This window comes from Mastomys coucha, unplaced genomic scaffold, assembly GCF_008632895.1.
Source record: "Mastomys coucha isolate ucsf_1 unplaced genomic scaffold, UCSF_Mcou_1 pScaffold22, whole genome shotgun sequence".
In the NCBI taxonomy this organism is placed as follows: domain Eukaryota; kingdom Metazoa; phylum Chordata; class Mammalia; order Rodentia; family Muridae; genus Mastomys; species Mastomys coucha.
In genome coordinates this window covers 117891967-117905745 of record NW_022196905.1, presented here as the reverse complement: position 1 = coordinate 117905745, position 13779 = coordinate 117891967, and the positions used below count along the sequence as shown (strand labels likewise).

The window sequence follows — 13779 nt, the reverse complement described above, 5'->3', positions numbered from 1 at the left end:
TGGCCTCGAACTCAGAAATCTGCCTGCCTCTGCCTCCCAAGTGCTGGGATTAAAGGCATGTGCCACAAATGCCCAGCTAGTTTCATTAAGTGTGCATGTGTGTGTGCGCGTGCGTGTGTGTGTGTGTGTGTGTGTGTGTGTGTACGTGTGTGTGTACGTGTGCGAGTGTGTGTGCGTGTGCATGTGCATGTGTGTGTGTGTGTGTGTGATATAAATGTGAGTATAGACACTGACACTGGAGTTACAGGCCGCTGTGAGTTGTCTAACATGGGTGCTAGGTCCTCTGTAAGAGAATCAAGTGTTCTTAACCACCCAGCCCTTGGTTGTATATTCTGTGGGTTTAAATAAACATATACTGTCATGTCCATCACATCATATGAATCAGTTTAGCTGTCCTAAGAGCCCTCTGTATTTGCCTGTTCATCCCACATTAATTTATCTATGCAGTGAATGAACTTTCATGCTGAGAAAGTTGAGGCATTTACATTTTCACCTTTATTCTTCCACTCTCAGTCTTTGTTCATTATATTATTATTTGTGTACATTGTTGTGGTTTTCATATACTTCAGTAGCCATAATTGCCATGATTGCAAAATTACTTTGTTTATATCATAGTTTTCCGTGGATAAATTTTTCTATGACTTATCTTTTAGTTTGTTGGGTTTTAATACCAGATAATGTTTTTAAAGAAGATGTTACCACATCTTAGCCCCTAAATTAATATTTTAGAGATTTGCTGACATCACACCTAAACAGTTTAGCTGGGTATAAATTCTGGTTCCTAAATTCTACCTCTTAGAACCCTGCAGATATTACTCATGGAGCTTCTAAAATTGTGTTGCTATAAAGTCTGATTCTCCCCAACCCATTTCTCTGGACCCTTCCTTATACTTTTCTTTCTCTGTCTTTTAAGGTCAGTTTTTTTTTTTCTTTCAGAATGTGCCCTGTGATGTTATTTATAACATCGGGTCTTTTTTTCCCCCATAGAATGTAGAATATGAGTTAATCTGTAGGGCTTGTAATTTAATTTATTACCTTGTTATTTTTAAGAAGTTCTGGAGAAGCTATGGAAATGACTCAGTGCATAAAGTGCTTGCTATGCAAGCATGGGGACCTGACTTCAGATTCCTCCGAACTCACATAAAAGCTCAGTATAATGGCATGTGACTGTACTTCAGTGCTGGAGAAGAAGCTCCTGGGCGCTCACTGTTCAGCCACAATAGCCAAAATAGTGAGCTCCATGCTCAGTGAGCTAGACTGTCTCAAAACATAAGGTGAGAGGTAATAGAGGAAGGCCCCTGTCACTGACCTCTGGCTTCACATGTTCACATGTGTGTACAGACATAAACCACGGTGTGCTTAACAAATCTATTTATTTATTTATCTATCTAATGTACACTGTAGCTATACAGATAGTTGTGAGCCTTCATCTGGTTGTTGGGAAATGACTTTAGCTTGCTCTGGTACACCCCTCTTGCTCCAATGGACCCCACTTGCTCAGTCCGTACTCGCTCCGGTCTAAAGATTTATTTATTATTATATCTAAGTACACTGTAGCTGTCTTCAGACACACCAGAAGAGGGCATCAGATCTCATCACAGGTGGTGGTGAGCCACCATGTGGTTGGGGGATTTGAACTCAGGACCTTCGGAAGAGCAGTCAGTGCTCTTATCCGCTGAGCCATCTCTCCAGCCCCAACAAATCTTATTGTTTATAAAGAACGGTTCTTGGGGCTGGAGAGATGGCTCAGCGGTTAAGAGCACTGACTGCTCTTCCAGAGGTCCTAAGTTCAATTCCCAGAAACCACATGGTGGCTCACCACCATCTGTGATGAGATCTGATGCCCTCTTCTGGTGTGTCTGAAGACAGCTACAGTGTACTCACATACATTAAATAAATAAATAAATCTTTTAAAAAAAGAACGGTTCTTATGACCTATTTCAGTACTTAGCTTGCTGTTCTATGGTCCTATCTTGCTCCAGGTGCACCCAGTCGTGTATGTGAGGGAGCCTCTGTTGCTGCCACGGCTGCATCTCTCTTAGTCTTCTCCTGTTTGCTCTGTAAGTTCCTTAGACTCACTCAACGCATCTCCAGTTTTTTTGTTATGGTTTTGCCTATGATGTACCTTTTAAAAAAAGATGAGCCATATTTTTTCCACATCCCCCCTGAACTCAGCTAGCTTTCTCTCATCTCTCTTTATTGTTGAATTATTTCTCATTCTATCCCATGTGCTCACTTAAGCAGAGTATGTACTAAGTTTCCGTGTTTCTTTTTCTTTCCCTCCCTCACAGCAACGTATCTTAGGGGGCCACACAACTAGGAAAATAATGTCAAGTTTTGCAGTTAGATCCGACAAGGAATGCCACCCTGTGACCTTGTCACATTTTGTCACTTTCAGAACTGAGTCCTCTCTGTTGCTGTTGATCCCTTCCTACTGTCTTGAGTGGCTGCCTGCCTGCTTGCTTCCGTAGTTCCTAGCAAGCACAGCACAGTCCCTGTGCATCACCCAGCCTGACATGCAGCTGCAGTTTTGGCCTTCACTGCCTGGCAGTTCTCAGAATGGTCTTATGACTAAGATTCGCTTATAACGGAGCTCTCCTGGGTCGTGGGAGCCACCCTGAATCCTGTGCTTTGGTGTTGGTACTGTGTCTCTGTCTTCGGTCCCCATGTGGAAGGGTGGACGCCATCTGTGTGGTTACAGATCACCAGGAAGCTTGTCTGTGGCGAGAGTGTCATTATGTACTTCTTTTTAGAGATGTGCTCACAGGGCCTCTGAAAGCCGAAAGACTACTGGCGTCTGCAGATGGCCAGGCTCTAAGATTTCATCCCTGGGCATCTTTGAGAGACTGAGACCTTTAGAGAACATGCTTTGTCTAGACCGAAGATCCTACTTTGACCCTAGGCTGGAATCCTGCAGCTTTGCCTGGTGGGCCAGGAAGCCAAGAGAACAGGTGGTCTGCTGTGAGTGACTGGTTAAGAGCCTAGACTGCTAGCTGTCTATAGAATATGTTCCACGATTCAAATGATAAACTGTGATGTACCCGGGGTCATTGTGCTTACCCTGGTGCAGTGAGGGAATACACTGGCTCAGAGATCGCCACAGGTTGCGACTCTAGGTCTTATCTTTTCTCTGGCCAGCAGATAACGGTTCAACTTCATAGGATTTGTAGAGATGGACTCTGATTGGTTGAAAGGATCATCATGTGGACTATACCCCAAATGAATGTGGGAACTTGAGTCAGTGGTACCTATGAGCTTTGGGTTAACTGTCCGTTCTTATGTGAAGAAGTAATTCTAGGCTGACACAGGCCAGCTCTGGTCCATTTCTGGGGCTCTCTCCCCAAGTGTTGTGAAGGGTTTCTTTCTATCCCATTGGCAGATCTGAATTTTCTCAGCCCAGTGGAAACCCATATGCTGTGGAACCATGGCAACGTTTGTGTATAGATTAGTACCCTGAGCTACTCTTACCCTTAACCAGCCCCAGGCCACCATGAACCATGATTGCATCACTGGTGTAATCCTGTCCAACCTCTCCCCATCTGGGAAACCTGTGCTCAGCCTCCACTTACCAATGCTGAACCATGGATACCTGTTCAGGGAGCAAGCTGACCCTTTACTACCGAGAGCCTGTTGATGGGAGAGTTCACACAGCCTCTCTCTTAGTCCTTGGGTAGCTCTTCAAGATTGCTCAGCAAACAAGGAAATGCAGTCTGGAGAGGTGAGGAATTTGCTCCAGGTCACTGTTGGCTTGAGAGGGTTGAGACTAGAATTCTAGCCTCAGGTTTAGACCTTGGCTTTCCTCTGTTAGCATACCCTCCAGATTGCAGAAAGTGACTCTCCTGTTCTCTCTCTCTCTCTCTCTCTCTCTCTCTCTCTCTCTCTCTCTCTCTCTCTCTCTCTCTCTCTCTCTAGGGTCTTCATTGAATTCTGTCATGGTTATTTAAGGAATCTTGCCTAGAAAGTCCCCACAAGCACACAGTGCCCTGCCGCCCAGAAGGCGTGGACTCCAAGATGATCATAAAGGAATACCGGATTCCCCTGCCAATGACCGTGGAGGAATACCGCATTGCCCAGCTGTACATGATACAGGTGAGTCTAGAGAGGCAGCTGGACCAGATCAAGCCGGCCCAGTCCCAGCCTGCACTACTGGGTACTACCTGTGGACATGGGCTACTATCAGTGCCTGTGAGGTGCTGCACCTCGGCTGTACATCTGGCTTCCAACTGGACTTTCATGGGACCAGATTATCTTGTCACTGTTATATTCTAGACACCCGTAACTAGTAGCCTCTTTGCATTTACAGACTGTCACCTCGTAGATCAGCTGTTATTTTAGGTCTCAGCTCTTAAACACCACGGACTCCCCATTACCGTTTTGGGAGGCCACTTCCAAGATAAAGGTATGGCGGTTTCTGACAGGACCCTGACTTTCCTGAGTGTCACATGTTCCCACCTTGGGGCTGGCCATGTGATGACAGCCTTTCCTCTACTTAGAAGCTCATTAATCTCATCCTGGAGGGCCTACTCCCATGATGACATGTACATCTAAGTAATTCCCAAATCACCCTCCATAGATCATTGCACTGGGAGTTGGAGCTTCAATTTAGGAATTGAGGGAGACACATTAAGCCCCCAAACCTCATTTAAGACAGAGGGTGTGTTCTGGGCAGTGGTGGCGCACGCCTTTAATCCCAGCACATGGGAGGCAGAGGCAGGCGGATTTCAGCCTGGACTACAGAGTGAGTTCCAGGACAGCCAGAGCTATACAGAGAAACCCTGTCTCAAAAAACAAAAAAAAAAAAAAAAAAAAAAAAGAGAGAGAGAGAGAGGGGATGTGAGTCAAGAGAGGCTAATAGATTGTACAGGAGCACATAGCCTGGCTCCTGACTCCCATTGTCTGACAGTATAATGGAATATATCACCAGTTTCGTCATACCCACTCGAAATAAACACCATGGACTCTCTCATCAATGCCTCATCAGCTGAGAACACATATCCCAAGCCCTACCCTTCATTCTAGACAATTCTCACCCAGACGTCAGACCTGTCCACTGCCCACACTGCAGGGGTCCTGACGTCAGACCTGTCCACTGACCACACTGCGGGGGTCCTGACGTCAGACCTGTCCACTGCCCACACTGTAGGGGTACTGGCGTCAGACCTGTCCACTGCCCACACTGCAGGGGTCCTGACGTCAGACCTGTCCACTGCCCACACTGTAGGGGTACTGGCGTCAGACCTGTCCACTGCCCACACTGTAGGGGTCCTGACATCAGACCTGTTCATTGCCCACACTGTAGGGGTCCTGACATCAGACCTGTCCATTGCCCACACTGCAGGGGTACTGGCGTCAGACCTGTCCACTGCCCACACTGTAGGGGTCCTGACGTCAGACCTGTCCATTGCCCACACTGCAGGGGTACTGACTGGAGCCCTTGCTCTACAGAACTTTCCATCCCTCACCCACCCTAGAGCCCATGCCTAGGGCCCAGAGCTTCTACATCAGCTATAAGGCACCTCTTGGCTTGGCTCTAGCTCTTCTGGATGTTTTGTAGCCTCTTGTTCCAGTTGTCCGCTGGGACCTGTACCTGATTGGCTTCTCTGTGTATAAACCTCTAATCACTGCAGCACCCTGAACCCTCAGTATTCGAGCAGGGTACAGCCTTTAGAGTTTCCAGCCCCTACCTGCATTGTTTTGTTTGATTTTCTTTTTCTAGACAGGGTTTTTCTGGCTGTCCTGAAACTCGCTCTGTGAACCAGGCTGGCCTCAAACTCAACGAGATCCACCTGCCTCTGCCTCCCACCTGCTCTCTCCCTTAATGATGGGCTTGCACCTTCAGCCTAGGGACCCAGAACCTGTCTAAGGAGTTTGAAGCAACTAGAGTTTAGCCAGCTCCCACAGGAGAGGTTTGGCTGGGAAATGAACAGGAAGTGCCCCCAGCCTCTCTAGGGAGCTGTTTGCTCTGAGCTGCTTCAGAAGCGCCTCTCAATTCCCTCTTGAACCACTTACCCCTTAATTATTTCTAGAGATTGGGAGAGAAAGAGCTTAAATCAGGCCCTAGCCCTGAGCACTCTAGAAATAACTCAGTCTGTTCAAGGACTCCCCTGCGGAGGCTGCCATGTATCTGCGGCTTCTTAGTTCCCTCTCCAGCAGCGACCCCTGTCATGGCAGTGCAGCCCCAGTGGCTTCCTGAGTTGGGCATTCAGGGTCCAGCAGCATAACCGCCAGCCACTAGAGTGCCCCAGAGTGTTTTTCAAGTGTGGAGTCACCATCACTCAGCAGCTCCAAACACCTGGCCTGTCATTTCCCAGCATCAGTCCTTGTGTTTCCAGCAACTTAATTGTGAAGTGACCCACAGCATCTATCTGTATCTGGACCACACGGCCCCTGGGCCAATATATACTTTGGATGGATGTTGATCTGCTAGCCGAGACTGTAGTAAGCAGAAGCGTCTCCTGCTTGATCAGTCACGCGCGTCTACACTGTCACAAGTGCCCCCCTCGGCTGCTGTGAGCTTCCAGAGTCTTTCCCTGTAGCCTTTCCAGTGAGCAAGTGTGTGTGCACAAAAGACAGAATGGTGAACAAGCCAGATGTTGCCACAAGAGGAGTGTCCAGGCCAAGTGCTAGCTATCATGCCCAGAGGGAGGCTGAGAAGCATGGCTGGCACATACATGTACAGATGTGTTCACATGTGCATAAATATCCACACATCCGTCTACATAACTTGCACAGTCCCACTCCAGTCTCTGTCAGCCTGAAAGGCCCTTAAAGGTATGATATACCTCTCTGGAAGCTGTCATGGCCAGTGTAGCCCCTTTAAAACTGGGTTCTTTGTGAGAGGACCCCACATTCTGCCCAATTAACTACGGTTGTCTTCCAACCTTCCCTCATGGGCCACAGTGGCAGAAAGGCAAGGTGAGTTGAGGCCCTGAGTAGCAAAGGCTACTGTTTTAAACAAAAAGACCATGATTTCATCTTGATATCAGGGACCCCAGTATGTGAGGTTTCTAGAGGCTGAAGTGTGCTCTTTCTCCAGACGAATAGCACAGCCAGCCAGCGACCTTACTCAATGGTGGAAGTGTAGACTTTCCCAGCTGCACCTGGCTTGAGCTCTGGCTCTGGGGAACAAGTGAGTCTTCCTGGGTATTAATTACTATTTGTTTTTTGTTTTGTTTGTTTGTGTTTTGTTTTTCAAGACAAGGGTTTCTCTGTGTAGCCCTGGCTGTTCTGGAACTCACTCTGTAGACCAAGCTCGTCTCAAAAGTAGAGATTGTCCTGCCTCTGCCTCCTGAGTGCTGGGATTAAAGATATGCACCACCATGCTTAGCCCCACAGTTTCTTGCATAACCTACTTTCTTAAGTGGCAGTGCCCTGGAAGGGCTCTCAAAAGAAACTTTCCTGTTTATAGATGGGAAAATTGAGCCAAATTTGGAACTTAGCTCCCCTACCTCCCAGGCGGGCAAGTCTGCTCCTAGAAGGGTTTGGGCTCCTCATGGAGTCAGGAGGAATCCACTATCAGTCTCAGATATGAAGGAGCCTATGTTTGGCCAGAGTACAGGGGATAGTGGGGGAAGATGGGAAGTCCTGTTCATCCAGATCAGGGAGGGAGGCACCTGAGGAAGCCTACTTTGCCCCACCCCTTCTCCTAGATGGTCCTTGTTGAAAGTGACCTGAGCTGTGGCCAACAAGCCTAAGGGCAGAACAAGTGGTTCAGCACAAGGCCAGCTAAGGCAATCCAAATGTGGGGGATGGAACCTTGGCACTCATGTCCTGCCTGTTCTAAGACACCCACTCACAGCCAGATTTCTATCTCTGGAGGCTCCAGTCACTCATGTGGTCAGTAGATCATCTCTATACCCAGCATTCTCTGCTGCTGCAGGGACTATGAGTGCCTCTCTCCTAACTCCTGCCCCTCTCTGCTTCTCTGCTCACTCCCTCTGCTTTTGCTCTGGTCCTTGTCTTCTGTGCCTCGGAACCCAGCGCTCCTAGAGGCCTCTGCCACTGCAGGAGAATATATGTCCCTGTCACAGGCAGTACCTGAATGTGTGCTCAGCTCACTGTGTGCCAGTCGTATGCAGTGACACGGCGTTCTGTCCCAGCCTGTGTGAAGACTCTCTTAGAGAACACTGTAGATGTACCAAATGAAAGTGAGGCAGGAGTGGTAAAGGCTGAGCCATGAGCGACAGGGCTAGGAGCAGCCCAGGTAGATGCCGTAAGAGCTGGCATGTTCCACAGTTACATTTCCAGGGAGAGAGTAGCAAAGGGGTTTATCTAGCAGCAGCTGGAACAGGCTGTGGAAAAGACAAAGTCAGGGCCATTCTTCTGCCCGAGGAGTTCTGTGTGAAGGCTAGTGGAAATCACCTGTGCTGTCCTCTAGAGAGTGCTCAGCAACACCTTTTTGTCCTGGGGATGGGCAGAGGGGCTTGCCGGTCAGTACCCTGGACAGCTCTAAGAGCGCTGCTGGGGAGGAGCTTCTCTTTCTGCCGCTCTCCTTTAGCGCTCCTGTGGAGGTTGAAGGCTGCCGACCCAAGGCTCCAAGCGTGGACAGCACTACATACTGCTTAGGAATGGCCACAGGCAAGAATGTGAGAGTGGCTTCCTGTGGGTAGAGCACAGAGGAAGCTCTAAGGAGAGCTTGTTTGTCTAGTCTGGCTAAGCCACAGCAATGTGAGGAATATCGCCCCACTCACTGCTGTGGCCAATGGGGACCTAGGGGTCAGCTTGTGGAGGGTGGCTTAAGTGGAGGACACCACCTTCAGCGTTCCTGGTGACTGTGAGGACTAGACCCCATTGATTATTGGTTCGTTTGGCCAGCCTCCATCTACTCAATGGAGGTACCCTAGTACTATATGGGGTTGCTGCATAGATTCCAGCCCTTAAGGCCCACAAGTCTCCATGCCCATCTCACTGATGCCCACCCATAGCCCTCACCTGGTGATGTCAGTAGCCTGGGTACCCTAGGCCTGAAGTACATCACCAGCTTTAGCGCCCGTGATGACCTGCAAAGCTGGAAATGTTTTTCCTCCTCACAAACAAGGCAGCTCAGAGATGTCAAAGAGCTTGTCCAGGGGAGAGGAACTGACCCTAGAAAGCCAGTCCTCGTCTGGAGATGCAGATGGCTGCCTTTCTGCACTTGGAGCATTTGGGGTCTCCATGTCTGCCACATCTCTTCCTTCTTTGAAGTCATGGTTTTAGGGATTGGAGCAGGATGCCTTTCACCTCTTTGTCCCTTACACAGCTCCCCTCCTCCCCAGAACTCAAATACGCATATAGCTTGAGGGAACACTGTAGATGGTAATCTGCACATAGGGTCACCACTGGGGAAAGGCCTGTTTGGTTGTGCAGGAGACACAAGGACCACTGGAGGAGGCAAGAGACTTCCCCATTAGGCAGGGCAGGGATCAACAGTTAGTGTTGTTTCTCTGACTGTCCATCTGAAGGCTAACCACAGGAGGTCTTGAAGATCACTACATAGCTGGTTGACCAGTGCCTGCCGCCAGTTCATATTCACATACAACTTCAAGACTGTGACCTCATCTAGACTCCAGTGTGTATATAAATGGAATTTACTCCTGAGACTTAGAACCTGCCCCAGCTGACTAACTATGGTCCCTATAAGAGGAAGGGACAGAGCACCTCTGTGAGGCTTTCTTCCCAGGGTGACTCTAGCTTGTGTCAAGTTCCTAGTTACAACTGACCACCACAGAGGTTCAGCATATTTTTATATGTTTAAAGTGGTTGAGAGTAAAAATCGCTAGTTTGAGGAATTGCTACACTGTTTCTGCCTCCACTAGCCACAGAGAGAGGGCTTGTTCCTGTTTTCCGAATTTGCCATTGCTTATCTTTGTAGCCATCCCAGTGGGTTCAAGGTGCTCTCTCCCTGGCTTTCGTGGCTGAGCATCCTCCAGGCACTCAGTGGCCATATGCCTGTCTTGTCTTGTGTGGAGACATGACTGCTCTAGTCTTTGGACCGTTTGTGAAGTGTGTTACTTGTCTGTTGTTGAGTAATCAGCACTCTCTTGGATACAAATTCCTGGCATCAGATATTTTTGACATGCTTTCTCTTTGTTTTATGAGTTCTTTTAACTTTCTTTCTTTAGAGCATGTTATTTCATTAAGTCCTGTTTATCATGTGTGTGTGTGTGTGTGTGTGTGTGTGTGTGTGTGTGTGTGTGTGAGAGAGAGAGAGAGAGAGAGAGAGAGAGAGAGATTTATGTTTTTTTCTGGTTTCCTGCTGAAGGACTATACTTCCTGCTTCCCTTGTGGACTATGGAAGTCATTTCTGCCCAGCCCGGCCTCTGTAAGGGAGTGCATCCCATCCATCTTCCCCTGTAGGCATTTTGGCCTTCAGCACACGTGCGTGACAAGGTGCTCCCTTACCATGAATAAATATAGCTCTGCCTAAGATCAGACCATGCCTGCCCTTTCTCTTTCTACCTAAGATTGTTTTAAAAACAATCTTAATAGTTTCAGTGTCACATTTATAAACCATCATCTAATCCAAGGTCATAAAAACTTATTCCTGCTAAGAATTTTAGCTCTTCTATCAGGGAATGTGGTCCGTCACCCCCACCCCCACCCCCAGCCCCAGACAGGCTCCGAAACCCCGGCTGTCCTGGAACTCACTCTGAAGACCAGGCTGGCCTCCAGCTCAGAAATCCACCTGCCTCTGCCTCCCAAGTGCTGGGATTAAAGGCGTGCGCCACCACTGCCCAGCTGGGAGTATGTTTTTTAATAAGCTGTCAACAGCAGCTAGCAAGAAAGTCATGTCCATTAGGGAGTTTATGATCTTGTGTGATGCCAAAACCTCTGCTGCCTCCTCAGCTTCTCTGTCTAGTGGGAGTGATCACCCTTGTTTCCTGTCCCTCAGTGCTCCACAGATGACCAGTGGAATGTCCTCCCAGTAAGTCTCTGTCTGTCTGCCTTCCCCCACCCCCATTAGTTTTCCCTTTAGACAGATTCTCACTGTGTAGTCCAAGCTGACCTCAAAATACTCTGCAGTCCTGCTGGCTCAGCACCCAGATGCTGAGAGTACAGTGTAAGGCACCACATCCATCTACGGCAGCTCTAAGAATGCTGTCCTTCTGTCTCGCCCAGCAGAGCCCTGAACCCATGCACTCCTGGCTCACACTCACATAGACATGCTTGTCTCACATGTGTGCACAGAAAAGTCACACGTTCATGGACATCCTGACAGTAGCTCTAGTGCTTAAGCCCAGTAATGGGCCACAGTCCTCAAGCTCCGCAGTCAGATACTGACCCCTGGACATACAGTTCCACCCCAGCATCACTTCTAGGTGTTTCTCCAGACAGCCCTTGTTGTGAGCCTCTCTGAAGGAAATCAGATATAATACTTAAGAGCAGATATAACACAGCATTTGCTCGCCTGGGCGACTGAGCGTGCCCAGCAGCTGGAATACTGAGAAGAGTTACGGCTCAAAGCAGGGCTTCTGTGATCTAGATGGTTCTGAATTGAATTCAGGCAACAGCCTGGAGGAGACAGCAAGGCATATGCATCCCTGTATACACATGGTATCCGCCAGCACCACTTCAGGCATGGCTGCCCTCTCTCTTACAGACCAGTAGCCCTGGGACCAGGCCCACCCAGCAGGAGGGGATGCTTGTAAAGTTTCTGAGATTTAGGCTTTCTGCAGCTTTTTCCTCTGTCTCTACATTGTCCCGGAGGCTGCCCCCAGGAGCCTGTACCTGGGTTTCCTCACTTACAGAGTGGAGTGCCCATTCTACGAGTCTGAGGATGACATGCAGATGGGGATAGGGTCTGGAAGGTGTCTCCTCAGGCATGAGCTCCAGCTCTCTCCAGCTCTTTCCTTACATGTACATCTCAGCCCCAGTATTTTCCATGAGTGGTCCTATCTGATGCCTTACAGGTCCAAGCCCAGCTATTCTCTGTTCCATGTCCTCACTACCATCATCAGTGCCTATAGCCTAAGTCAGAGCAGCTGGGCCCTCCTCACCAGTGTCCCCAGGCCTCCAGGCATGGGGAATGAAGGGTTGCCTGAGCCTGTACCCCGACTCCATTCTCAGAAACAAACCAGACAATATCTGGGGTCCAGAGCCTGCAGACTATACTCCCCACTGACTCCAAATTAGAGTTCACTGACTTCCAGAGGCAGACAGGGCCCAGTGGCTGTCCTCAAGGCCCGAGCTTCTTGTGGCAGTAGGGATTTTCTTCTCAGTGTGACTCTAAGGCAGACTTGTCATTGGTTTGGCTATTTCTAGATTTCTTTTCACTTTAAAAACTTACATTTATTTGGGTCAGGCATGGTGGCACATACCTTTAATCCCAGCACTTGAAAGGCAGAGGCAGGCTGATCTCTGTGAGTTCAAGGCTAGCCTGGTCTTCATAACGAGCCAAGTCTGCACAGAGTCTCTCTCAAAAACAAAAACAGAACAAAAAACCCATTATTTTCCATTATTTGGTGAGGTGTTGGGTGGGACATGTATTTCATGACACATGCATGGAGGTCAGAGGACAACTTTCAGGAGTCCATTTTCCCTTCTAGAGATCAAACTCAGGTTGTCAGGCTTGGTGGCAGGTACCCTACCTACTGAGCCATCTCTGCTTTTTTGTTTTGGTGGTGGGTGTTTTCAGGGGGATTTTATGAAATGGCCCAGGCTGAACTGGAATTCATAATTCCCCTGCCTCTGCTGGAATTACAAGTATGAGCCCAGCTGCTCTTCACTTTGTAAACTTTAATTTTTTGACAGTTTTATACATGTGCATTGTGGATTTTAGTGTTCCTGTTTGTTGTGGTTTTACTGTTACAGTGTCTCAAATCTGCTCCATCCCACTGAGACCCTTCTTCTTCCATAGAAGGCCCCACCTATTTTCATGTCTTTTATGTGCATGTGACCCAGTAAGTTTAATTAGGGTTACTTGCATGAGTATGGGTGGGAAATTATTTCCCGGAATGTGGGCTACTTATCAATGGCACACCATTGAAGAAAGTGACAGCCTCTACCCAAGCCGCCATTAACTGTCAATGTCCCCCCCAAGTCCTTCCCAAAGTCCTGTACAGCTTTGAGTAGTCCTTTGGCTGCAGTGAGTTCATGAACACAGTGACCAGAAGACAGCTTTTTGTGGCACTCCTCACCTCCTCAGGCTTTTCCATTCTTTCTGTCCCCAGTTCCACAGTGTTCCTTGAGCCTTGGATGGGTGACGTCTATGTCCCAATGGTGCCAAGCACTCCAGCCATCATTCTTTACCTTTAATTAGAAATTTTGCATGTGCAGAAACTACATGATTCATAGCACCACTGTGGAAACAGGACTTGCTCAGCACACAGCAAACCTGTGTACCCCAAGGACTCCTGCAGTCCTGAGCAACATTTCTTAACATGCAGAGGCCAGAGACCTGTTCTACTATTTGCTACCTTATTATTGTGAGACAGGTTCTCTCACTGAACCTGGGGCAGCCAGCACGCCCCACACCCTCCTGTCTCTGTCGTCCTCAGTGCTGGGGTTCTGGGCATGCATGTAGCCATATGTGGCTTTACATGGCTTCCATGTGCTTCTCCCTGCTGAGCCATCTACCTAGTCCAGTGTATACCCTTTCTTCAACTGGTGGTCAGATGGGTGTCTCCCACCTTCTGGCCACTGTGAATAACAAGGCACTCGACTATAAGGTTTTGTGTGATACTGGGAGGTTTGAGTTTCCAGCTTGCTTTACGTTTGTTTGTTTGTTTGTTTGTTTGATCTGTGCAGTCTCTTGCAATAACATGAATTTTAGCAATTTTAACATTCATTTGCTCCTACCAG

General features: G+C 48.4%; 1 protein-coding gene across 12 annotated transcripts in view; it reads left to right on the top strand.

Annotated features, from left to right (window-relative positions):
* The window catches only part of Pitpnm2 (phosphatidylinositol transfer protein membrane associated 2), a 144954-nt gene that overhangs the window by 102360 nt on the left and 28815 nt on the right, over positions 1-13779 (top strand). For 11 of the 12 annotated variants that reach the window (XM_031337895.1, XM_031337890.1, XM_031337891.1 and 8 more), the window contains one exon: positions 3913-4089. In XM_031337895.1, coding sequence (XP_031193755.1) covers positions 4012-4089 — 78 coding nt within the window. In that variant the 5' untranslated portion in view covers positions 3913-4011. Of the gene's footprint in view, positions 1-1982; positions 2061-3912; positions 4090-13779 lie in introns of all 12 variants that reach the window. The other variant, XM_031337892.1, reaches the window with a different exon arrangement.